Genomic DNA, 27,527 nt, shown 5'->3' on the forward strand with positions numbered 1-27,527 from the left:
TTTAACTATTTATTATCTTTTTAAGTATATAAGGCTGTACTAGATTTCTTTTCCATTTGACTTAGATCAAGCAACTGAGAAGCATATTAAAACTGACCCAGTAAAAGCAGTTATAAAAAGAGGAAAAAAAAATCACATGCCAATAAATTTCTATTACTATGTTATTTTGCCTCTTAAAGCTTGTTTTTTTTTTTTTTCTTAAAAGCAGTTTAGCTATAAAGCTATCATGTGCTCTGTTCCAGGATTCAGATTGTCTTTTACATGTTTAAGATTACAGCAACAGCACTGAGCCTTAATAGAGCGTCCCTGGAGCACATTTAAATCTTTAATAACAACAATTTTTCTTCTTTTCCTTAAGTGTGCCTATTTCCATTAAAAAGGACTAACATATTGAGTATTATACTACTGTAGTTCTTTAGAGGTAGAGGATTCTGAATTCTCATGGTTATATATATTAAAAAAAAAAAAAGCAGCCTCTTCTTTTAGAAAGTAAAGGAGAAAAGGAAGATGTTTGTAGACATCTCATCTGACCATAAACACTCCCACAATTTTGACAATAGCCATGTTTATCAAGAGGCTCTAAAAAATAACACACACAAAAATAAAGAATAAATAGGGAATTAAAGGTCCTTTGTCTACTGTAAAAGGACCAGATAGCTTGGGTAAGAATGATGGAGCTGGAATGAAATACAGGTAGGTCCTATGTTAACTCTCACACAGGCCACTGAAATAAAAAGAAAAAAGGAAAAAAAAGAAAGAAAGAAAAGAAAAGATGAACATAAACTATCCTGTCTCATTCTAATCATTTAGCAGTGCTCCAAGTGCATGCCTTTGGCCACAAGAGCAAGAACATGTAGATGACTCACTAGTAAACTAACAAGACTATAGAAAAACAACTCTGTGCTCACATGGAACAATAGGTCAGTAACATTGCCCTTTAAAAGGTACAAACTTCCAAGTCAGATTTTTTCCAGTAACAAAGAATGAAGTCATGTCACTGAAAATTAAAAAACTACTGCTAAAAAAAAAAAAAAAAAAAAAAAAAAAAAAAAAACTACTGCTTTTACTATATATTTTTTAAAACTTTGTTTTTTAGCAGTTTAGGTTCACAGCAAAATTGAGAGGGAAATGGAGTTCCCATATGCACAAGTGCCCTCATACATGCATAACTTCCCCATTATCAACATCCTTCAACAAAGTAGTACATTTGTTACAACCGATGGACCTACTGTGACACATTGTAATCACCCACAATTTATATTAGGGTTCATTTTTGGTGCTGTACACTCTATGGGTTTGAATAAATACATAATGACACGTATCCATCATTACAATATCAGTGTATAGTTGCTACCCTAAAATTCCTCTGTGCACTACCTACTCATCCCTTATCTGCCAAATCCTGGCAACCATGGGCCTCTTTACTGTCTCCGTGGATTTTCTTCCTCAGAAAGTCACACAGTTGGAATCATACAGCATGTTGTCTTTTCAGATTATTCTTTCACTTAATAATATGCCTTTAAAGTTCCTCTATGTCTTATCACTGCTTCATAGCTCATCTCACTATATTTTTATATTTACATTCTTCATGTAGGTACAAAATAAAAGCCAGTAAATATTTTAAGCTTCACAATATAATGCTATTCTGATCCAAATTAGACATATGAAATATGAAGTTAAAAGTTTATATTTATGTATAGTAAACATTTTAAATAGCTTTAAGGACATTTGTTATATTTCAAATAAAGAAAAAAATTATTAAGTACTTAATATGTATAAAATACTGTAATAAGAAACTTAAGAGTTTTTTTTTTTTTTTTAAGATGGAAATCTGGTGTCTATTTCCAAAATTCTCTTTTGAAAACCTAAATCACAGCTCTAAAACCATCAAATATCAATAGAATACATATTTTGAAAAGGAATATATATGCAAAATACAGCAGGATTGTATTGCTCAGAACTAATACTACTGATTCAAATTAACATAGGTTTTATTTCTGTCAAGCTCTATGAATTTCTAAATTTTGTTTTTTTCCTAAATCAAGTTAGAGATTCCTCCCACATGAGAACTAGCTAAAGTCATGGAAAATTTTAGCCTTTAAGTTCATCCAGTTGGGGATTATCTGTGCCAACAAAAACCAAACAAAACAAAACAAAAAAAAAATGAAGTTTCTTTTCAAGGCAGAAAACAATGCATTCATATTCTAAATCCCTGAACCAATATCGAACTCAAAATAGCTAGATTTTACTTAAATTGTTTAAAGAAATTTATTTTTCAGCCATACCGAAGGAACAAAAATTCAATATGAACTACCACTTTAAAAAAAAAAAAGTTTAACAAGTTAAAGTAGAATTGCATGATAAAGTCCAAAGAGAATCCAATTGTGATCATTACTGTTATAACACCATATAGATTTGGGGGATATCAAAATATGGAAGAAATTCTAAAAATCTGCTACCAGCTGAATTATGTGTATTTTCCATATGGATATGGTAAGCACATAGTGCATGGAGTCACAAGATACAATCATTCTTGTTTTTCAAAAGGCAGAGTAGTATCAAGTATCATAGAGTTAAGTAAGATTTATCAGTAGTTAAATATATTAGTATTACTTCTGATGGTAATTGTAATCATTAATGATGTTCTTTAAAGATACCTGAGGTTTTGAAACCTAAAACTCAAAGCTTCTCTTTGAGAATGGCCCAGATGTCAATTTTTTTTATTTTTTATCTTCTTATGATAAGGTGTTTATTTTTTCAGGAATCTGAAGAGCTTTTATGGAAATTATTGTGGTAGGATAGATGGTTACTTCTTACTGACCTATTTTCCACAATGAATAAGGAAACTTTCTGTTTCTACTATGTCCGTATTTATGGAGTCTATAACTGGCTGGGGCACTCTGTGCCAATGAAGCCAACAAAGGTCATAGGTTCAATCACCGTAAGAGCCAATTCCCTTTGCTCAGTTCTATAGTCATAGTCTTTACCCTAAACCTTAGCCAAAGGCCACATGGAAGACTGACTAGGCCAGAGACCCTGGATGAATCAGCAAGATACACTACCAGGACTATAAAAAAAAACTCAAAAGCAAAACCCCAATTGACTACTGTCAGGATTTCATTCTCTAAATGTTATTAAATTTGCCAATCTGCAAAACAAAACCTTAATTACTGCCTACAAAGTTGGTCTGCTAAAAAGACATACAAGTCTTTTGCCTTCTTTAATTCAAAAGCAACAAGGGTAATGAGTATTATTCCCTAAAATGCCATTGCTTTTACTGGAACGGATTTTATTTTTATGCAATCTTTTACTGAAGAAAAATCTTGCAAGTAAAGTTAAATGTGAGCCCAACAAGTGCACTTTCCAGGATTTCCTTCAAAATCAAAAAGCAAAGGCTCTTAGTGGAGGGTCTGTTTTTATCTGAGTAGTTTCCTTTTTGAAAAAGGAGACTCATAGTTTTATTAGAAACCCCAGAGCAATATGATACTTCATTTGACTTTCTAAATACAGGACCACTGAGTTAGAATTGTTGACAAACAGAAGATCACAGAAAATTACAAAAATTTAATTTAAAATTTCTCAAGTTTAAAAAAAAATTTAAATTAAATTAAATTTCTCAAGTTTTATATGTACTTGAGCAGAATTCCCTGTAAATATACAACACCTTTCATTGTTTACAGTTAAAGGATGTTATTTTATGCCTTTGGTTTTTGTTTTTGTTTTCCTATTTTCTAATCAAAATAAAACAATGAATAAATCTATCTGTAGCAGGGTCTTTGTTTACAGAATATTACTATGCACTAGGTAGCTGCCCAGTAAATATTAAATGATAATGATAGGAAAAGGCTTTATAAACAGATGATCTAGGATAAATTCACTGAAAATGTAGATAGAAACATTACACTCTTCAAGAAAAGCACAAAGTAGAAATTAAACAAGTCCTGCACTCAGAAAATCTCAGGCTATTGTCAGGCAGCTGTTCAGTCAATAAGAACACAGATATTTTTCACTATCATCATAGCATTAGCAGCATTAAATGTCTATTTGCATATGGTGCTACACAAAGGGACTCACACAGATTCATGCTAGCCTTATTTATTATAGTTTACAGTGACAATATTGGCAAGAACAAATAAGTACACACAGCAAAATTAGTATGATTAAACAACACTTTAAGAACTAGTCATATATGGTATGAACATGAAATGTGTCAGACTTAAATGCAACTCAGAGCAGCAATAAAAGTATTTATTCAGGAGCCCCTGGGTGGCTCAGTCTGTTAAACATCTGTCTTGCATTAGGTCATGATCTTGGAGACTGGGATCAAGACCTGCATCGGGCTCCCTGCTTGATGGGTTCTGTTTCTACGTCTGCCTCTCCTCCTCGTTCATTCTCTCCCTCTCTCTCTCAAATAGATAAAATTTTTAAAAGTCTTTTTTAAAAAAAGTATTTATTAATAATGCAAACATCAACTATTTCCAAATTCTGAGGTGCTTTATAAGAATATCTAGATATAGACTTAAAGAATAGGTGAAACAAAGAAAGGAGTAAAGGCCATAATGGCCATTTTGGAGATAATAAGAAATGACTCTTCAATAATCTAGAAAGCAAATGATCAGGGAAAAAAAGTGAATAAAACAATCATAGAAGGACTAACTTCAATGAGGATAGGAACAAGGAAGCTACAAGCAAACTGATCAACCCAGGAAGATACCCTGAAAACCAGACCTTATTCAAAAACATTTGAATAATAAAAGCTGTTATATACAATGAAATATTTTGGAGAAAGGTCTTTGAAATGGAGAGGTAAAAGGGAATAGAAAAAATATTGCAAACGTTTAATAATTACTATCCTAAGGTAATATTTTCTTAATAAAGTAAAAAGCCTAAGAAGAAATGGCATAAGTGTTAATTTACAGAAATGAGATTTTAAGAATCTCAGGACAACTGACATCTACCTATCATCTCATATAAGTACACCCTTCAAAGGAATCCAAAGACCTTCACCAACATGCTAACACTTGGCATGTTACTTCTCCTGTGATGTAGGATACAGTTCTACACTTTAAACTTTTATTTTAGCAATATTAAATAGCAGTCTCCTGAAATATATGATCAAAACTGGAATATTCTTTAATCCAGCCAGCTATTACTATCCTTATTTCCCATTAAAAGGGAATATGGCGGGGGATCCCTGAATGGCTCAGCGGTTTAGTGCCTGCCTTCAGCCCAGAGCATGATCTTGGAGACCGGGATCAAGTCCCACATCAGGCTCCCTGCATGGAGCCTGCTTCTTCCTCTGCCTGTGTCTCTGCCTCTCTCTCTGTCTCTCTCTCTCTCTCTGTCTCTCATGAATAAACAATATCTTAAAAAAAAAAAAAAGGAATATGGCTTGTGGAAACTATAATATACATGAACTACACAGGAAGTTTGCTCTGTGAATGGAAATTCAAGTACTGAGTGAGTACGAGGTTGAAAGACAACATAATGATCTCTTCCAGTTTCTGTTCTACAAGGAGTTTTGGGAAAAAATATTTTCCACAGAAAAAAATATTAAAAGTGTTTTAGTGTTAACTGAAATGATCAAAGCCTAATAAAACAGACTTATAGGTCAAATCAGCAAGGGTAGGGTGCAGGAGGCAAAGAGGTAAATCAAGAAAAAGACTAAGGAAGAAGACAGGAGAACACGATATGTCTTGGACCTGCACATTTCAAGCTGTGCCAAATAGTGTTCAACCAGCTTTGAAAGACAAATCCCATAATAGACAATCATTCTTTTCCATCCATTTCCTTTTTATCTGCATGGTAACATTAATGGTTCTTTCACAACCTTACAGAAAAGTGTTGACTTTATCCTTGCAATAAAATAAGTAATCCACAGGGAACATAAAGGAGAGAAAAAAATAATTAACATGATACAAAATAGTACAACAGAGAACAATATTATAAATCAGAACTATAGTGAATCAGAATTTTAAAAAGTATTTCAGTGAGGTATAGATTGGTAAAGTGCTTATCAGGTAGCAATAAGCAACAGGGAGAATCACATTCATAAAAGAAATGCCTAAAATGATTTGAAAACACAAAGTCTTAGCAAAATGCCACTTCTCCCACCCAAATTTTCCCCAAAGGTCAAGAAGAGGTAACTATTGCCCTTGGGCTACTCTGAAGCCTATTTCAAAACTGAAATAACACCCTTAGTGAATTACAGAGATTGTTAACATTTCTCAGCTAAACTGGGAGCCCCTTGGAGTCAAGACAACGTTTTAAGTACCATTAAATCCCTAGGCCTCAGCACAGAACCTGGCATTACTAAGTATATGAAGGTATAGGCTATCTTACTATGTATAGTTCTGACTACATAGCAGACAATAATCATTCATCCTTTCCTTCAAAAAACACTTATTGGGCCCTTACTCCATGCCAGCCACAGCTCTAGATACCCTATGTACAGCAATGAGCAACGTGCCTGCCTTCATAAAGCCTGCGTTCTGGTCAGGGGACAGACAGACAACAGGTAGTGAAAATGCTAATAAAGAAAAAATATGGCAATAGAAGGGGCTCAGGAAAGAAGAAAGGGTTTATCTAGGATAGTTAATAAGGCCTTGCTGAAGCAGGTCTCCAAAAGAGATGAGGGTAAACAGTAATGCAACTGTTTCCAGAGCTGAAAATTCCTGGATCTGGAAATGGAAAGTGCAAATGTCCAAAAGCAGGAGGATGCCTCGATGTCTGTGGAAAAGCAAGAAGGTGAGTGTAGTTGGCCTGGAGAGGACAAGAAGAACAACGAAGAATTAGGCATGCAGGAACTGTCACAGCAGAAGGGTCTTGTAGGCTGAGGACGTTACATTTCATTCTGAATATGATACAGAAATCACTGAAAGGTTCTGAAGAATGATGTAGCACTATCAGATTCTGTGGGGAAGACTGCAGGAAGGTAAGAATGGGAGCAAGGGGGCTACTGCATCAGCTCAAGCAGGAGAAAATAGGGACAAGAGGATAGACGGGAGAAGTAGTGATAGAGGGAGTGAAGAGTCATCAATTCAGAGAATATTTTTTAAGTAGAATTGATGGAGCACCCAGGTGGCTCAGTCAGTTAGGCATCTGACTCTTGATTTTGGCTCAGGTCATGATCTCAGGGTCATAGGATCGAGCCCCATGTCAGGCTCTGCGCTCACCATGGAGTCTGCTTGTCCCTCTCCCTCTACCCCTCCCCATGCTTGTTATCTCTCTCTCTTCCCTCTCCCCCCCCCCATCTATCTCTAAAGCGAATAAATAAAATCTTTAAAAATAAATAAAATAGAGCTTACAGAATTTAATGATGATAGGATGTGAAGGATGAGAGAAATGGTGAAGGCAAGAACATAAAGGAACCACATAAAATTTTTTCAATATAAGTTTTAATATTGAAAAAATAAAAAAATAAAGTTAACACTGTTTTTGTCATCACAAATGAAGAAGTAAATCACAGGAGCTACTTACTAGACCAAACCACACAAAAAGATACAATTTAGCACCTTCTATACAACTGCCCAGGTCAGGAGGGGAAAGAACAGGAAATGGAGCTCCAGCACCCCAACTCCACCCAGGCTTTGTGGTTTTTAAATCACAGCACCACTCTCTAACTTGATTCCTATCCAAGTCCAAGTCCGATACTGGCTACAATGCTTCAGGATCTCAATCTCAGATGAAAAATAGGAAACTGAACAACTTTTTCTCACTGCTAAATAAGGCCCATGGAATGACGACATAAGGTTATAGGTGTAAATAGTGTTCTAACTTGACCATAATATGGACAAAGAGATGTTAAAAAAAAAAAACCAAGCAATTTCTCACTTCTTGGGTAATAAATAATACCACAGCTTCAGTATTTATAAAAAAAAAAAAATTTAAAAATCCAGGGTACTTAATACAAATGAAAATTAACTTAACAGGTATAAAAACTGCCTTTCTGTCAGATAAAAGAAACACAAACAAGATTACACAAAAGAAAATCAAACCGCATTAGAACACCAGTAGAAAATGTAACTGGGTTGGGGGGACAGCAGGTACAAAGGCAGTGTATTAAGGAAAAGAAAATGATAATTAGGAGACAGAGTTTGGATCTATAGGAGATAAAAATTTAGAGAAAGTATCTTTGGGATATTCCTGTATAGATCAGACACGTGAACCATGGAAAAGGCATGGAAATTCATGATTCCAGTGAAAAAAACTCTCATTATCAAATTACAGTCACTAACTGTTTTACTATATGTAAAAAGATTTTTTTCCACAAAGGGAGGGAGGAAGAGAGGAAGGAACTGTAACCCTAAATAGGAAGCATGAAACAGACTACAACAAAAAGGCACAAAAATGATAGTTTTAGTGTTAAATATAACAGATGTCTTAATACATAATACTGAATGGGTCATGTTTTATTTTTCAACAGTAGAAAGCAACACTGTTTCAAATTTAAATTTTCAAACAGCAATAGTTAAGTAACTATATTCTTTTTCAGTTGCACTGTTGGTGCCAAGTTACACTTTCAGGGAACCCTAAGAGTTGAGATACAAATATTATAAACACTTTCCAAGACAGTGTAGCAACTTTAATGAAGGATGCCTGCTGGATCACAATCAATGGTTTAATACTGACGACTAGTGGTCAAAAATATGTAGTAATTCCCTATTTTTGAGTATTCTAAGATTTTTTATCATCTAAATTTGAAAAGTGCAGTGTAAATTATGTGGAAAAACCTATATTAAAAAAACTTACAAACATTCTGAAAACTATAAAGGAAAAACTGTATCTCTTAGGTCTTGTTTGTCCATTATTTGCCATGTCCTCAAACCAAAGTCAATCATCCTTTGATACGGACCCATAATAAAACAACCCCATGATGTGTCGGTTCATTCACAACTACACAGTTGAATTAACATTGTTTCAGAAATCCATAATTAATATTTTAAAGAGATCTTCCTTTCAGAATTCATATATCTGAGCAGTTCTAGTCTAAATTTGTATTTTTGTAACTTCGTCTGTTAGGCACTAAGAAATCAGAAATTTAGCTGCCCTAAATTCCCAACATAATGTGAAAAACGGTAAACTACCATATCAAAATATTCGTTTTAGAAAGTTAAAATTTAATTGTGATTGTCTTAATTCTTGAAGAATTCAAGAATTCTTCAGTTAAATCATTTAAACTATATATTCAACATCAAAGAATTCATTATTTGTTAATATTCACTAACTTGTCTACAGTAATAAGAGCAGTAGGATAATATACAACAATGCAGACACCTGAGAGAGAGAAGTTTATTTTCTTAACAAGAAAACTGCATAACTGCTGTTATATGCAGCCCAATGGTCACTTACATGTGAAAACAATGGTCATTCCTTCAACTATTCACAGAATGTCTGCTGTGGGATAAACACTGCACTATATGCCCCAGAAAACAGGTATGATGTACAAAGTTCCTGCCAACAGAGTTCCCATTTTAGTGGGGAAGACATACAATAAGATAAACAAATACAATTATAGGTGATGTTTAGTGCAATTAATATGATATGATAGAAAACAATGGGGCAGTTTTATTTATTTAAAGATTTATTTATTTATTTGGTGGAAGGGCAGAGAGAGAGAATCTCAAACAGACTCCCTACTGAGCATGGAAGTCAACTCCAAATTTGATCTCAAGACCGTCAGATCATGATCTGAGCCAAAATCAAAAGTCAACGGTCAACCAAATGAGCCACCTCAGCACCTCAGAAAAGAGCTGTTTTAGAAAAGGGAAGGGCAGTTCTCCCTGAAGAGTACCTCTGAAGGTAACAAACCTGAAGGATGAGAAGATGTAAGTTTGCTGTGAGTCAGAAGACAAATGTTCTGATAAGACACTGAGAGGAAATCACTGTGCTTAGAGCACAGATTTCTTAGAAAAATTTGTAGTTACAGATGTAATGTTTAAAATTTAAGAATAACCATTCAAAAAAAGCAAATATACTCTAATTAAAGCCAGAAATATAAAAACGAATATATAACACATCTCAATCCAATACAAAACAAAAAAGAGGGGGAAAAAAACACAAAAATAAGATATGTTAAAAAACAAATAAGAGGTTAAAAACATTTCCAAATGCATCAACAAGTATAAACCAGTTGGTTTAACCCACCATTAGAGACATAATTTACTAAATGAGATTTTCAAAATCCAGCTATAACATGTTTATAAGAAACATACAAAATTAAACTACAAAGGAAGGATTAAAATATAGCAAAAACTCATATGCCAAGAAAAGAGTAACTCAAAGAATACCAGTATCAAGAGGAACACTATAGTTTAAAAATTAATTGGCCAAAGAGTAATTAATTCATATCCATAAAACCAGTCACAAAATAAAGCAAAACTAAAACTAAAGAAAACTAGAGTTAAAAAAAAAAAAAAAAACTCACCAAGAAATTGACCATCCTTATCATAGTGAGAGGCTTCAGAAGAACATATTTATAAGAATACAAAAGGAGAGGAGGGTCCCCAAGTCACCTGTCCCCACCAAATTATCTAGATAACCTTCAAATCATCCTGAAAATCTATGAATTCGGCCTGAGATTTAAAGAGAGAACAGCTGGAATGCTACAGTGAGAAGAGTTCCTGCTTCTATCAAGGTAGGAAGACGGGAAAAAGAAATAAAGGAACAAAGGCCTCCAAGGGGGAGGGGCCCCGCGAGGAGCCGGGCTGAGGCCGGGGCGAGTGTCCCCAGGACAGGAGAGCCCCGTCCCGGAGACGCAGGAGCTGCACCGACCTTCCCGGGCGGAAAGGGGCTCCAGGGAGTTGTAGCAGGACCCCAGGAGGGAGGGGATGCCCTCGGGCTCCTGGGGACACTAACAGACACCTGCGCCCCGGGAGAGTGCGCCGAGCTCCCTAAGGGCTGCAGCGCGCACGGCGGGGCCCGGAGCAGATCGGAGGGGCTCGGGGGCGGCTCCGCGGAGGGGGCTGCGGGGCGGGAGCAGCTCGGGGGGGGGGGGGGCTCGGGCAGAGGAAGAGGCTCCGTGCGGAGGGGGCTGCGGGGCTGGGAGCGGGAATCCAACAGCGCAGGCCCTGGAGCACTGGGTGCCGGGGACACAGCCCAGGATCCGGCCTCCCCCAGGCAGAGGCAGGGAGGGCCCAGGACAGCAAGGACGCTCCTGCCCCGAGCTGAGCAAATCAGGGGCCCCGCCTGCAGACGGAGACCTCTGGAGTTACTGCGGGAGCTGACTTCAGGGTTGGGGAGCTGGCCACCGCCACTCCGGTTGTTCCTCCCGGGGCCTCACGGGGTAAACAACCCCCACTGAGCCCTGCACCAGGCAGGGGGCAGAGCAGCTCCCCCAAGTGCTAACACCTGAAAATCAGCACAACAGGCCCCTCCCCCAGAAGACCAGCTAGACGGACAAGTTCCAGCAGAAGTCAAGGGACTTAAAGTATACAGAATCAGAAGATACTCCCCCGTGTTGTTTCGTTTTGTTTTGGTTTTTTTTTTTTTTTTGCTTTTTGATTTCTGTTTGCTTCCCCCACCCTTTTTTTTCTTTCCTTTTTCTTCTCTCTTTTTTCTTTTTTCTTCTTTTCCTTTTCTCTTTTCTTTCCTTCTTTCTCTTCTCTCTTTTTCTCCTTTTCCCAATACAACTTGCTTTTTGCCACTCTGCACTGAGCAAAATGACTAGAAGGAAAACCTCACCTCAAAAGAAAGAATCAGAAACAGTCCTCTCTCCCATACAGTTACAAAATCTGGATTACAATTCAATGTCAGAAAGCCAATTCAGAAGCACTATCATACAGCTACTGGTGGCTCTAGAAAAAAGCATAAAAGACTCAAGAGACTTCATGACTGCAGAATTTAGATCCATCAGGCAGAAATTAAAAATCAATTGAATGAGATGCAATCCAAACTAGAAGTCCTAACGACGAGGGTTAACGAGGTGGAAGAAAGAGTGAGTGACATAGAAGACAAGTTGATGGCAAAGAGGGAAACTGAGGAAAAAAGAGACAATTAAAAGACCATGAGGTTAGATTAAGGAAAATAAACGACAGCCTGAGGAAGAAAAACCTACGTTTAATTGGGGTTCCCGAGGGCGACGAAAGGGACAGAGGGCCAGAATATGTATTTGAACAAATCATAGCTGAAAACTTTCCTAATCTGAGAAGGGAAACAGGCATTCAGATCCAGGAAATAGAGAGATCGCCCCCTAAAATCAATAAAAACCGTTCAACACCTCGACATCTAATAGTGAAGCTTGCAAATTCCAAAGATAAAGAGAAGATCCTTAAAGCAGCAAGAGACAAGAAATCCCTGACTTTTATGGGGAGGAGTATTAGGGTAACAGCAGACCTCTCCACAGAGACCTGGCAGGCCAGAAAGGGCTGGCAGGATATATTCAAGGTCCTAAATGAGAAGAACATGCAACCAAGAATACTTTATCCAGCAAGGGTCTCATTCAAAATGGAAGGAGAGATAAAGAGCTTCCAAGACAGGCAGCAACTAAAAGAATATGTGACCTCCAAATCAGCTCTACAAGAAATTTTAAGGGGGACTCTTAAAATTCCCCTTTAAGAAGAAGTTCAGTGGAACAATCCACAAAAACAAGGACTGAATAGATATCATGATGACACTAAACTCATATCTGTCAATAGTAACTCTGAACGTGAACGGACTTAATGACCCCATCAAAAGGCGCAGGGTTTCAGACTGGATAAAAAAGCAGGACCCATCTATTTGCTGTCTACAAGAGACTCATTTTAGACAGAAGGACACCTACAGCCTGAAAATAAAACGTTGGAGAACCATTTACCATTCAAATGGTCCTCAAAATAAAGCAGGGGTAGCCATCCTTATATCAGATAAACTAAAATTTACCCCGAAGACTGTAGTGAGAGATGAAGAGGGACACTATCTCATACTTAAAGGATCTATCCAACAAGAGGACTTAACAATCCTGAATATATATGCCACGAATGTGGGAGCTGCCAAATATTTAAACAAATTAATAACCAAAGTGAAGAAACACTTAGATAATAATACACTTATACTTGGTGACTTCAATCTAGCTCTTTCTACCCTCGATAGGTCTTCTAAGCACAACATCTCCAAAGAAACGAGAGCTTTAAATGATACACTGGACCAGATGGATTTCACAGATATCTACAGAACTTTACATCCAAACTCAACTGAATACACATTCTTCTCAAGTGCACATGGAACTTTCTCCAGAATAGACCACATACTGGGTCACAAATCGGGTCTAAACCGATACCAAAAGATTGGGATCGTCCCCTGCATATTCTCAGACCATAATGCCTTGAAATTAGAACTAAATCACAACAAGAAGTTTGGAAGGACCTCAAACACGTGGAGGTTAAGGACCATCCAGCTAAAAGATGAAAGGGTCAACCAGGAAATTAAGGAAGAATTAAAAAGATTCATGGACACTAATGAGAATGGAGATACAACCGTTCAAAATCTTTGGGATGCAGCAAAAGCAGTCCTAAAGGGGAAATACATCGCAATACAAGCATCCATTCAAAAACTGGAAAGAACTCAAATACAAAAGCTAACCTTACACATAAAGGAGCTAGAAAAAAACAGCAGATTGACCCCACGCCCAGCAGAAGAAGAGAGTTAATTAATTCGACGAAATAGAGACCAGAAGAACTGTGGAACAGATCAACAGAACCAGGAGTTGGTTCTTTGAAAGAATTAATAAGATAGATAAACCGTTAGCCAGCCTTATTAAAAAGAAGAAAGAGAAGACTCAAATTAATAAAATCATGAATGAGAAAGGAGAGATCACTACCAACACCAAGGAAATACAAGCGATTTTAAAAACATATTATGAACAGCTATACACCAATAAATTAGGCAATCTAGAAGAAATGGACGCATTCCTGGAAAGCCACAAACTACCAAAACTGGAACAGGAAGAAATAGAAAACCTGAACAGGCCAATAACCAGGGAGGAAATTGAAGCAGTCATCAAAAACCTCCCAAGACACAAGAGTCCAGGGCCAGATGGCTTCCCAGGGGAATTCTATCAAACGTTTAAAGAAGAAATCATACCTATTCTACTAAAGCTGTTTGGAAACATAGAAAGAGATGGAGACTTCCAAATTTGTTCTATGAGGCCAGCATCACCTTAATTCCAAAACCAGACAAAGACCCCACCAAAATGGAGAATTACAGACCAATATCCCTGATGAACATGGATGCAAAAATTCTCAACAACATACTAGCCAATAGGATCCAACAGCACATTAAGAAAATTATTCACCACGACCAAGTAGGATTTATCCCCAGGACACATAGCTGGTTCAACACTCGTAAAACAATCAATGCAATTCGGGATCCCTGGGTGGCGCAGCGGTTTGGCGCCTGCCTTTGGCCCAGGGCGCGATCCTGGAGATCCGGGATCGAATCCCACGTCGGGCTCCCGGTGCATGGAGCCCGCTTCTCCCTCTGCCTGTGTCTCTGCCTCTCTCTCTCTCTCTCTCTCTCTGACTATCATAAATAAATAAATTAAAAAAAAAAACAATCAATGCAATTCATCATATCAGCAAGAGAAAAACCAAGAACCATATGATCCTCTCATTAGATGCAGAGAAAGCATTTGACAAAATACAGCATCCATTCCTGATCAAAACTCTTCAGAGTGTAGGGATAGAGGGAACTTTCCTCGGCATCTTAAAAGCCATCTACGAAAAGCCCACAGCAAATATCATTCTCAATGGGGAAGCACTGGGAGCCTTTCTCCTAAGATCAGGAACAAGACAGGGATGTCCACTCTCACCACTGCTATTCAACATAGTATTGGAAGTCCTAGCCTCAGCAATCAGACAACAAAAAGACATTAAAGGCATTCAAATTGGCAAAGAAGAAGTCAAACTCTCCCTCTTCGCCGATGACATGATACTCTACATAGAAAACCCAAAAGCCTCCACCCCAAGATTGCTAGAACTCATACAGCAATTTGGTAGCATGGCAGGATACAAAATCAATGCCCAGAAATCAATGGCATTTCCATACACTAACAATGAGACTGAAGAAAGAGAAATTAAGGAGTCAATCCCATTTACAATTGCATCCAAAAGCATAAGATTCCTAGGAATAAACCTAACCAAAGAGGTAAAGGATCTATACCCTAAAAACTATAGAACACTTCTGAAAGAAATTGAGGAAGACACAAAGAGATGGAAAAATATGCCATGCTCATGGATTGGCAGAATTAATATTGTGAAAATATCAATGTTACCCAGGGCAATTTACACGTTTAATGCAATCCCTATCAAAATACCATGGACTTTCTTCAGAGAGTTAGAACAAATTATTTTAAGATTTGTGTAGAATCAGAAAAGACCGCAAATAGCCAGGGAATATTAAAAAAGAAAACCATATCTGGGGGCATCACAATGCCAGATTTCAGGTTGTACTACAAAGCTGTGGTCATTAAGACAGTGTGGTACTGGCACAAAAACAGACACATAGATCAATGGAACAGAATAGAGAACCCAGAAGTGGACCCTGAACTTTATGGTCAACTAATATTCGATAAAGGAGGAAAGACTGTCTATTGGAAGAAAGACAGTCTCTTCAATAAATGGTGCTGGTAAAATTGGACATCCACATGCAGAAGAATGAAACTAGACCACTCTCTTGCACCATACACAAAGATAAACTCAAAATGGATGAACGATCTAAAGGTGAGACAAGATTCCATCAAAATCCTAGAGAAGAACACAGGCAACACCCTTTTTGAACTCAGCCACTGTAACTTCTTGCAAGATACATCCATGAAGGCAAAAGAAACAAAAGCAAAAATGAATTATTGGGACTTCATCAAGATAAGAAGCTTTTGCACAGCAAAGGATACAGTCAACAAAACTCAAAGACAACCTACAGAATGGGAGAAGATATTTACAAATGACATATCAGATAAAGGGCTAGTTTCCAAGATCTATAAAGAACTTATTAAACTCAACACCAAAGAAACAAACAATCCAATCATGAAATAGGCAAAAGACATGAACAGAAATCTCACAGAGGAAGACATAGACATGGGCAACACGTACATGAGAAAATGCTCTGCATCACTTGCCATCAGAGAAATACAAATCAAAACCACAATGAGATACCACCTCACACCAGTGAGAATGGGGAAAATTAACAAGGCAGGAAACCACAAATGTTGGAGAGGATACGGAGAGAAGGGAACCCTCTTACACTGTTGGTGGGAATGTGAACTGGAACAGCCACTTTAGAAAACTGTGTGGAGGTTCCTCAAAGAGTTAAAAATAGACCTGCCCTATGACCCACCAATTGCACTGTTGAGGATTTACCCCAAAGATACAGATGCAATGAAACGCCGGGACACCTGCAACCCAATGTTTATAGCAGCAATGTCCACAATAGCCAAACTGTGGAAGGAGCCTTGGTGTCCATCGAAAGATGAACGGATAAAGAAGATGTGGTTTATGTATACAATGGAATATTACTCAGCCATTAGAAATGACAAATATCCACCATTTGCTTCAATGTGGATGGAACTGGAGGGTATTATGCTGAATGAAGTAAGTCAGTCGGAGAAGGACAAACATTATGTGTTCTCATTCATTTGGGGAATATAAATAATAGTGAAAGGGAATATAAGGGAAGGGAGAAGAAATGTGTGGGAAATATCAGAAAGGGAGACAGAACATAAAGACTCCTCACTCTGGGAAACAAACTAGGGGTAGTGGAAGGGGAGGACGGCGAGGGGTGGGGGTGAATGGGTGACGGGCACTGAGGGGGGCACTTGACGGGATGAGCACTGGGTGTTATTCTGTATGTTGGTAAATTGAACACCAATAAAAAATAAATTTATTTTAAAATAATACAAAAGAACGGAACAATAAATTTACAAACTTGACCTACTAACCTTATAGGAGTGTGTATGTATGCATATCATATGTTAAATTGAAAATATGTTCAATTCTTATACTCACAGAATATTTACCCAAAAAATTGATCCTGGTATCAACTGTCAAAAGTTTCAACGAATTTCAAAGGAAGTAAAAATTAATAATAAAAAGAGTTAAGCAAGCATATACACATTTGGGTTTTTCAAAAGGCATTCCTGGGGATCCCTGGGTGGCGCAGCGGTTTGGCGCCTGCCTTTGGCCCAGAGCGCGATCCTGGAGACCCGGGATCGAATCCCACGTCGGGCTCCCGGTGCATGGAGCCTGCTTCTCCCTCTGCCTGTGTCTCTGCCTCTCTTTCTGTGTGACTATCATAAATAAATAAAAATTAAAAAAAAATAGGCATTCCTAAGTAAGTTTTAAGTTACAGAGAAAATCATGAAAGAAATAATAAAAGATTTAGAACTATGCCACCATAAGAGAATAGCTTATCAAAATATATGGTCATTTATTGATGAATTTGCAATAATTTTTAAAATCAGTTAATGTTACAACTTGCAAGCCAAAAAACTGAAACAGAGTAATCCTACAAACAAAAAAGGAAGAAAAAATAGAGTTCAAAACAAAAGTTTATGGAGTAATAAAGCTGGTCAAAATGAAAACTAATAATCATATATCTAGCAAGACTAATAAGAAAAAAGGAATAGGGATCCCTGGGTGGCGCAGCGGTTTGGCGCCTGCCTTTGGCCCAGGGCGCGATCCTGGAGACCCGGGATCGAATCCCACGTCAGGCTCCCGGTGCATGGAGCCTGCTTCTCCCTCTGTCTATGTCTCTGCCTCTCTCTCTCTCTCTATGTGACTATCATAAATAAATAAAATAAAATAAATTTAAAAAAAAAAAAAAAAAAGAAAAAAGGAATAACAAGTAATATTAAAGTGAAAAAGTATATAGCTTCGAAGAAAGATTTATAAATAAATCAGGGCTATGACTGCTTTTTAAAATTACCTTCAAACTAAAGGCTAAATGGATAACATAAAATCATGAATTACCAAACTGACTTTAAAAATAAAAAAACTATATAACCAAAAAAAAAAAAAAAAAAAACAACAACAAAAACAAAGAAATTGAAAACCTCAACCACCAAAAAGATAATAGGCACAAATCGTTTTATGGGTGAGTTTTAACAAACATTCAAGAAAAAAAAAATCCCTCTCCTAAACAGAATCAGAAAACAGAAAGGGGTGGAATCTACCTAATTCATTTTATGAAGTATGTAATATTGTAATGTAATGTAATGTAATCTTGCTCCCAAAACCAAAGCCAGCAGTACAAGAAAATTATAAGCCCTCAAGCATAAATATAAAAATCCTAAGAAAACACTGGCAAATTAACTCAACAATGTATAAAAAAACCAATACATTATGATCAAATAAATAAATGCTAGGAGGGGTCAATATCTATTGATAAAGTCAACCATATTTCAATATCAAAAGAGAAATATAGCAAACAAGAGTATTTGATAAATTCCACAACATATTATGATTTTTTAAAAAGAAACAAACAAAAAACAACTCTTGTAAACCTAGGAATAGAAGGCGATGTTCTTAATCTGATAAAGGACACCACTGAAAAAACCAGGAGCAAACAACATGCACCAAGATTAACATTTTAGAAGCATCCCTATAAAAAATAGGAATAAAGTAAAAATTCTTGTTATCTTTGTTTCTATTCCAACATCGCACTTGAGTTTCTAGCCAGTGCAATAAAGCAACATAAAAGAATTATATAGTTAGAGACCAAATTGGCTTTCATTTCATATATGATTATCTTCTACACAGTATATAGTACATGATAGTAATACATGAAAGCTGCTAACAAATTATAAAATAAGATCAGTAAGCAAAATTGTTGCATACATATAAAACCAACTGCACTCCTATATACTAGAGATAACCAATCAGAGATGTAATAAAAGAAAATATTCCATTCACAATAGAAAGAAAAACTGTAGATACCTAGGAATAAGTCTAACAAAAGATGCATAAGACCTTATTACAAAACATTACTGAAGAACATTAGAAAACACCCCTCTTCAAATTCATCTATGTAGTCAGTACAATTACAATCAAAATGCCAGCAAGATTTTTCATGGAACATGACAAGAGATTTTCATTATCACTTACCAAAATATAATGAAAGCTATGATAATGGAGATAAAGTGATTTCAGTTCAGGGGCAAACAGATCAGTAGAAAAGCGTATAGAACCAGAGAGATTCCATGGGAAACTAGATATATAACAAAAGTTGCATTTAAATCAGAGGGGAAAGAACAAATTATTCAAAAATGATGCTGAGGCAATTCATTAGTCACATAAAAAATAACAGATTCCTCCCTCATGCCATTAAAAAGTAAAATTCCTGAGGGAAAACACAAGTAATCCAATATTTTCAAATAAGTGATAAACAAGCTATCTGTACAGGCACAAATGCAAACTGCCAACAAATATATGAAAAGATGTTCAAAGTCACTAACAGAGAAATGCAAATAAGCATAAAAATGAGTTAATACTTTATACACATGAGCCCAGCAAAAATTAAAGAGAATGTAAGGAAAGGTCCATTCTCAACCATTTTACTAACAGAAATACAAAAGGTTAGAACCATTTGGAAAAATAATCTGATAGCCTCTATTATAATAAAAATCCATCTGTAGTAATAAAAGATAATGTTTGAACCACATGAGCTAGTTGAAGGAATTTCCAGAAAGTACTGGTGAGAGAAAAAAAGCAAAAGGTGGAACGTGTGTGTTTATGTATATAATGTGATCCCATTTTATTAAAATGAAACATACCCAAAAAATCCTATACATGCAAAGTACATATGGTCCATATACATCTGTCTAGGATAATTAAAACCAATAATTAAAGAAAATATAAAGGGATCACCTCCCAGGCTGTTTACGCTGGTTCCTTTTTTTTAGGGAATGAGGTTAATGGTTGATATCAAAGAATGAACACATAAGAGATGGGGGGAAAATGAGCCAAGCCAATAAATAAAGCTGGACTAAAAAGAAAATGTATGACCGATTTATGATATGATCACATTTAGTTATACATTTATTTAAATTACATGATTAAATACATTCCATACTAAATATTTAATAAAAATGTTAAATAAAAGAATTATGTGAGACATAATACAGCAACATCTGCTTTCAGGCTGCTAGTAATCTGAGGCTCCTGAATATCACCCTTACTGTGTTATTTGGGGTTTACTACATCCCTCGTGGTCACCAGGGCCCAAAAAGGACTACATACTAGAGCTAATTTACCAAGGAATGGGAAAATAAGGTGCATCTTCTAAGCTTTCCTCATGCTTTACATGGAGCTTATATTTTAAACTCCTATTTACTTGTATATTCTATTGGCCTTTTTCAAAGCCCAGGGAGGCTATTGGACTGGTCAATGTCAGGGTGATTTAGTGGGTATTTATATAAAAAAGTATCTAGTAATATCAGTGGGGAAGGGGAAGCTTATACTATGAAATAAATATGAAAATGTCAGAGCACTGACTATGGAAACATGAGGGTAAAGTGCCAAAAAAAGTAAGACAATTCAGTCTGGAAAAGATAAGTAAGCAACAGAGAGTCCAAAATCTACCAGCCTCAGAAAGGCCTCCATGTTTCCAAACCAAGAAGAAGAGTCTCAAGAGGAAGGGGTTAATGAGGCCACATTAGAACATTTGCTGGACTAGGTTCTCCTCTGAATTGACACAAAAGTCTCAAGGGAAATGCTAAAGCTATTAAGAGGACATTAGGAAAACATTCTTGGCTTCCTTAGAAGCTTCTCCCTTAATGAGTCCAAACTAAATACATTTATAAGCTGTACCCAAGGCTTTTCTTAGGTGAAGTATCCATATTACTCAGCATCTCTGGAGCCATAATGACGTTTCCGGGAAGGAACAAATAGCTATTTCTTCATTAGGCTTTTCACAATTGGTACAGATGCCAAAAGTTGAAGAAAATTATTGGGAAAAAAATCTATCAATCACTTAAACTTTTCTGTACAAGGCTTTAATGTTACTGATGAGGCTCACATAATCTGGTTTCTCATAGGTGTACAGACTGAAAACCACCGTGCTCAGCTCCCATTTTACACTTAACAATTTCCCACAAATCTTCAACATCTTCAATTAAGATTCCATACTTCACCTTCCCCACAGACTTCTCCATGAAGAACCTTTAAGCCTTGAGGCAACTGATTCACCCTAGATCACTGGCAAGCATGGAATATTATTGGTGAGAGTAAGTGGGAGAACTAGCATTTTAATATACTATAAAATATTCTGAAAGGCATATACAAATATGAACCCAGCACTTATCTCATGTATTTCATTTTAAATAATTCAAATGAAGACAAAGATATAACATTCCATTTACTAGAAACAGCTAGTAAAAAACAAGTCAGAAATTCCCAAGATGCCATAGCCAAGAATTTATTGGGATTTTATGTTATTTGGGGGCTTACCAAAAGAAAAGTCTTAACTTGGGTTTATTTCTAAATACTTTGTGTCCCTAGCACCCACCATGCCTCCCCTGCTCCACTAAATTTAACTAATCAAAGTTATTATCAAGCATCTGATCAAAAGGAGTTTGTAATATGATAAATGTTAAACAAGTATTTTATTGTTTGTACATCAGTTTAATAACAAGGAAAGATTGATGGTTATAGGATTAACAATATTTAAATTTTATTATTTAAATTTCAGAATATTAGAATAACCATTCAAAATTTAAGAGATGCATAAAAAGAATATTTATTATATAATATGAAATAATCACCTAAGAAGGCCTCTACTGAGGTATGAAAACAACATTGTTTAAAATATGATATATGAAGTCTGAAGGCCAGTGAATGTCCTTATCAAGTTAAAGAAAATCTGACATTCATGTGACACCAATAGCACATGAATAGTTGCGACTCAAAAAAGGAAGCAGATTCCAGTGTCCATAGCCCTCCTGCTTAGACCAGGAGGGAGAAAAAAAACACACACATACACATTAAAGAGAGAACAAAAAAAAAAAAGTGAATAATTCCTTAAGACCTCTAAACAAGAAGAGCAGAGTAGCTGTTTCTCAACCAATTTCCAATGATTAATAACTGTATTTTTCATTAAATGGGAACAAATAAAACTCCAAGGAATAAGAACCTCATTAAGATCACTAAAAAGAAGGTTTTAGCCAAAACTACATATTGCCTCCCCATAATATGGCATTATACCTAGAAATCTCTGATATCCTGGAATTTTTAATGAATACTCCTATTATCTTAACAATTTTTAAATGTCATAATTTCACTAATATTGAATTACACATTTTAGGGAGGCAGAAGAGTACAGTGGCTAAAAGTCCAGACCTCCTTACTCACCTATAGATTCATTTTCTCACCATAGCCAGAAACAAAATATATCAATTACTATCATCATACAGCATAGGTATTTGCAAAAATACCTTTTGCAATATTGAAAAGAAAGCAAAGTGTTTCCTTTCCTTAAACATGACCTTTCCAGAACAGCCTAAGCCACTTAACTTGGGAGTAGGAAACATATCAGCCTAAATTAATCCTTCCAGCTTCCACTGCACTGTTTAATCCAAAACCACCTTTTAAAGGTGTATAGGTCACCACTTATATTAAAGTGACAAAATATGAAATTAAACATTTCTTATCAATAGTGATCCTCTACTGTATTGTCAGAGATGGAATTCCAAATCACAGCTCAAGCTTTTAGTCAAATTGACAATTACAATGCAAATATTCAGGCTCTGGTTTCTCAAGAATAGGGGTGGGAAGCAATCTTCCTTTCCCTCTTTCTTTGTAATTTTGTGCATTCTGCAAAGAAAGAAGAAAATAAGTATGGAAAATTTCTCTAATTTTCTCTTGCAAAAAAGAACAATTGTCTCTTCAGTACTATTCTTATGCTCACCAGATGCAATTTGCTTTGAGAACAAATGTATAAAAATCAAACTTAAAAAAAAAAAAAGGCTACCCACATCTAATTATTCAACAAAGTATCCTCTTCAAAGTAATTACCAACTAACAGGGGTATGCCTCCTTTTGTAAAATGAAAGAAAATGGAATTTTAGAAAACAAAGGTAGATTTTTCTATTGCTTACATTATAATTTCAGGGTTGCCATTTTTGCTCCTAATTTTCAATTGGCAGTATATCCTAATAATTTAAAAAAAATTAATCCATCAATTTATAAGGGTCAATGATCTTCAAGCACACATAGAGTTTAACTTTTATACTCTATGTATAGATACATATTTAAAGGGAAATTCAACAAATTTTCTTTTTTTTAAAAAAAGATTTTATTTATTTATTTATGAGAAACACAGAGAGAGAGAGGCAGAGACACACACAGGCAGAAGAAGAAGCAGGCTCCATGCAGGGAGCCCGACGTGGGACTCGATCCCGGGTCCGCAGGATCACACCCTAGGCTGAAAGAGGCGCTAAACCGCTGAGCCACCCAGGCTGCCCAAATTTTCTACAATGAGAATTCACAAATCTATACCAACATTAATTAATTAGTTAATTAATTAATGGGAAAAAGCAAAGCCTTTCCTCAGAATAGAAATCCAATTAATAAATGTAGAAAAAATGATGGAATATGTACCAAAAAATATTACTATTTAGCATCACTTGTAGTAACAAGTGCTTCATGAATGTTACCAAATGTTCAGTTTTCACCAGTAATAGAATAAATGGACATTACATGCCTCTTAATAAGGTGTCCCGTTAAAAATGCAACACCAAGTTTCTGAGTTTCCTGCCAAAAGTCCATAATCTAATTCAGTCATGAGACAATATCAATAAACCAAACTGCAAGACATTCTACAAAATAACTGGCCAGCACTCTGCAAAGTTGTCAAAGTCATGAACAATAAAGAAAAAATGAAAAAACTGTTCTAGATCAAAAGAGACTGAAGAGACAAATGCAGTATGTGACCCTGTACTGTATTCTGGACCATAAAAGGATGTTAGTGGCAAAATTTGAATAAAAAGTATAGATTAAAAAAAAAAGTATAGATATCATAGTATTGATCCAATGTTAATTTCCTATGATTATGGAAGAGAATATACACACTATATTATTTAGGTTTAAAAGTATTTACATCACTTCTGCAACTAGCTCAAAAAATTATATATCTGTAATGTATAATTGTTTTAATTATCATAAGTACATAAAATGATAGAGCAAGTGGGGTAAAATGTGAATACTGGGGGAAATCTACATAAAGGGTATACAGAAGAAATTCTTTGTTCTAATTTTTCAACTCTCTCCTAAGTCTGAAATTTCAAAATAAAAAAGGTACCTAAAAGGTAAGTGATCTCAGTTTTGGAATGGTTTGACTATAGTGTAGTCCAGGGGTTGGCAAACTTTCTATAAAAGGGCCAGACAGTCAATACTTTAGGTTTTGTGGGTCATATGGTCTTTTTTACAACTCCTCAGTGCTGCCACAGCGTCAAGAAACCACCCACAAATAGTAAATGAATGGAATTGCTGTGTTCCAATAAAACTGTATTTACAAAAATAGGCAATAGGCCACATTTGGCCCATTGGCCATAGCTTGCTGACTGACCTCTGTCTAGGTCATCCCAAGAAAAACTGATCAGAGTAATCATACTTTCAGTTAATATTTTTTAGTACATGCCAGACACTATATTAAATGCTTTATAAGTGTTCATTCATTTATCCTCACACCAACATGATTAGGTAAGTACTATTATTATTTCCATTTTTCACAGAGGATATGGGCCTAGATAAGGAACTTGCCCCAGGCCACACAGCCAGCAAGCAGTAGACTTTGAGTTTGAACTAGGTAGGGCTGTGTTCACACACTAAACCAGATAACCCATATGCTATACTTCTCATATGCACCAAAATATACATGTAATGACCAAGGAACTCTAACCATTTTAACAATGGCTAAATAACTATCCAAACTCAAGATTTATATTCTGAGAAGGTATTTTTCACAAACCTCCTGCAGCTGCAAAGAAATAATTCCCAGTTGATCCTGACGTCTTTCCACCAGCTCTCTTTCTGTGCGCATCTCTCTTTCTATTTCCTGAAGCCGTCGTTCCACTCGATCTGAAACCTTAACATGGACAGAAATAGTGACATTACAGAGCTGTTAGGCAAAAAAAGGAAGATATTGAAGAGATATTTTATGCCAGATACACTACTACCTATAACATTTAAGATTGGCTTTTTATAGCATCCTTTTTAATGCTAATATTTAAAAATCACAAAAAAATGGACTGAAAGTTACAAAATAAAATCATTAGTCTCCAATAATAATATTGGATCCCAATAAAGGATTTAAATCTTTCAAAGTATAATAATTCAATAGATCAGAGTTAAAATAGACTAGAAAAGAGTGCCCTCTGGTGAAGTAAAAGGAAAATACCATGCCAATGACTGCATTTATTACTCTATTAATGATAAACTGTTCTATTAAGTTCTTTCTCATTTTAATAATCTATAAACATGACCTGCCTAGGAAGGTTTTGATGTTTATGAGCAGCAGATAATTAAAAGCGTTTTTCATTAGCTTGTCAATCTTTTCTACTGTGATCTACTGAAAATAAACCAGATGTAAAAGATCTAAAACTAAAGTCAAATAGAAAAATGTTTAATTGAAACCTTAAAATAAACATGAAAGGTTTTTTTTTCTCTGATGCAAGATTTTCCTTGCTAAAAATTTTACAAATTCAAACACATTTCATGTGTATCATTATATATCCTCTAAATAAAATTTACCTATTTAATGATGTATATATTTCATGCAGGAGGCTACAGGAGATAAAAGACATTTGGATTCATTTAAGAGAAGCAATAAATACAGTCCAGTTATAAGAAATATTTTGTCAACAATTCTATATAGCCAGAAAGTTCCTGGTCACAGGAATCTTATTGGGGAGATAGAAATTGGATAGAAACTGGATTATGGTGATGGTTGCACACTCAGTACATTTACTAAAAATCATTGTACACATAAAGTAGATTAATTTTATGATAAATTATAGCTCAAATAAAGTTGTTTTTTTAAAATGGCATTGATAAATATGTTTAATTAGTCAATAAAAGCTGAGCAAAAATATTCCATCAAAAAAATTAGCAGTTAATATTTACTAAGAATGAAAATTCTTGAGTTTCCACCTTTTACTGCTTAAAACAATTAAGATATTTACTATGATACAGTGCTTTACTAAAAACTCAAAACACCCTTCAGCATCCAGCTTCTAATTTATCATAGTAATCAACCCTAATTTCCCAATAAACAATTTACTACTACATCTGAAATAAATGTAGTACCTGCTGTAATGATAGAAAATAATATTGGATCAATACTAAAAAAGTTGTTAACTAATGAATTTTTACAAAATGGAAATTTCCTTATAGTTCACTCTGAATGTAAAAATAATAGCAACACTCTTTAGAAAACAAATAATATAGAATCATCTCAAACTCATTAGAGTAGCTACTATCAAAAACAAACAAAACCAAAAAAAAAAAAAAAAACAAACAGAAAATAACAAATGTTGAAGAGTAACTAACACTGTTAGTGGCATATAAAATCATATAGATACTATGGAAAACAGAATGTTCATTCCTTAAAATATTAAAAATAAAGTTACCAGCAGTTCTATTCTAGGTGTATACCCAGAAGAATTAATAGCAGGGTCTTAAAGAGACCCACGTTAATAGCGGTACTATTCACAATAATCAAAAGATGGAAGCAACTAAAGTGTTCACCAACAGATAAATGTATCAACCAAATGTGGTTCACACATACAATGGAAAATCATCCAGTCTTAAAACGGAAGAAAATTCTTATCATGCTACAACATGGATAAACTATGAAGACATGATGCTAAATGAAATAAGCTAGTCACAATATCATTCCACTTATATGAGGTACCTGGAGTAGTCAAACTCAATATGGACAAAAAAGAGGAAAGGTGACATCCATGGACTAGGAAAAGGGTAGTATGGGGAGTTGTTGCTTAATGGGTATAGTTCCAGTTTTGCAAGATAAAACAGAGTTCAAAAACGGTGAATGTGCTTAACACTACTCAACATTTAAAAGTGGTAGGGTCCCCAAGGTGGTGCAGTCCTGTAAGCATTGGACTCTTGGTCTCAGCTCAGGGCTTGATCTCATGGGCTGAGAGAGACCCGCATTGAGCTTTGTGTTTAGTCTGAGATCTAAGACTCTCTCTCCTTCTCTATCTGCCCTCCTCCCTCACATGTATGTGGTCTCTCTCCCAACTTTAACTTAAATGAAATAAATCTTAAAAAAGTGAGGAGTGCCTGGGTGGCTCAGTCAGTTAAGCATCTGTGTTTGGTTTAGGTCATGATCCCAGGGTCCTAGGATCAGCCCCAGGGTCAGGCTCCCTGCTCAGTGGAGCATATGCTCCTCCTTTTTTTCTGCCCCTTCCCCTTCCATGCTCTCTCATTCTCTCAAATAAATCAATAAAATCTTTAAAAACTGATATTATGGTAAATTTTATATTTTACCACAATTAAAAATAAATAAATAAAAAAGGAATGATAAAAAGAAATAAATATAAT

The 27,527-nt window shown here is 35.7% G+C and overlaps 1 protein-coding gene across 22 annotated transcripts in view; it reads right to left on the minus strand.

The window, feature by feature from the left end:
• CEP128 (centrosomal protein 128) overlaps positions 1–27,527 on the minus strand; it is a 400,883-nt gene that overhangs the window by 310,580 nt on the left and 62,776 nt on the right. For 21 of the 22 annotated variants that reach the window (XR_003134759.3, XR_004818081.2, XR_007412452.1 and 18 more), the window contains one exon: positions 24,934–25,050. Coding sequence is in view for 18 of the 22 variants with exons in the window: in XM_049113364.1 (XP_048969321.1) it covers positions 24,934–25,050 (117 nt within the window). In the remaining 4 variants the exon portion in view is untranslated. Of the gene's footprint in view, positions 1–24,933; positions 25,051–25,715; positions 25,749–27,527 lie in introns of all 22 variants that reach the window. The other variant, XM_049113367.1, reaches the window with a different exon arrangement.

This window comes from Canis lupus, chromosome 8 (assembly GCF_003254725.2).
Source record: "Canis lupus dingo isolate Sandy chromosome 8, ASM325472v2, whole genome shotgun sequence".
Lineage (NCBI taxonomy): Eukaryota > Metazoa > Chordata > Mammalia > Carnivora > Canidae > Canis > Canis lupus.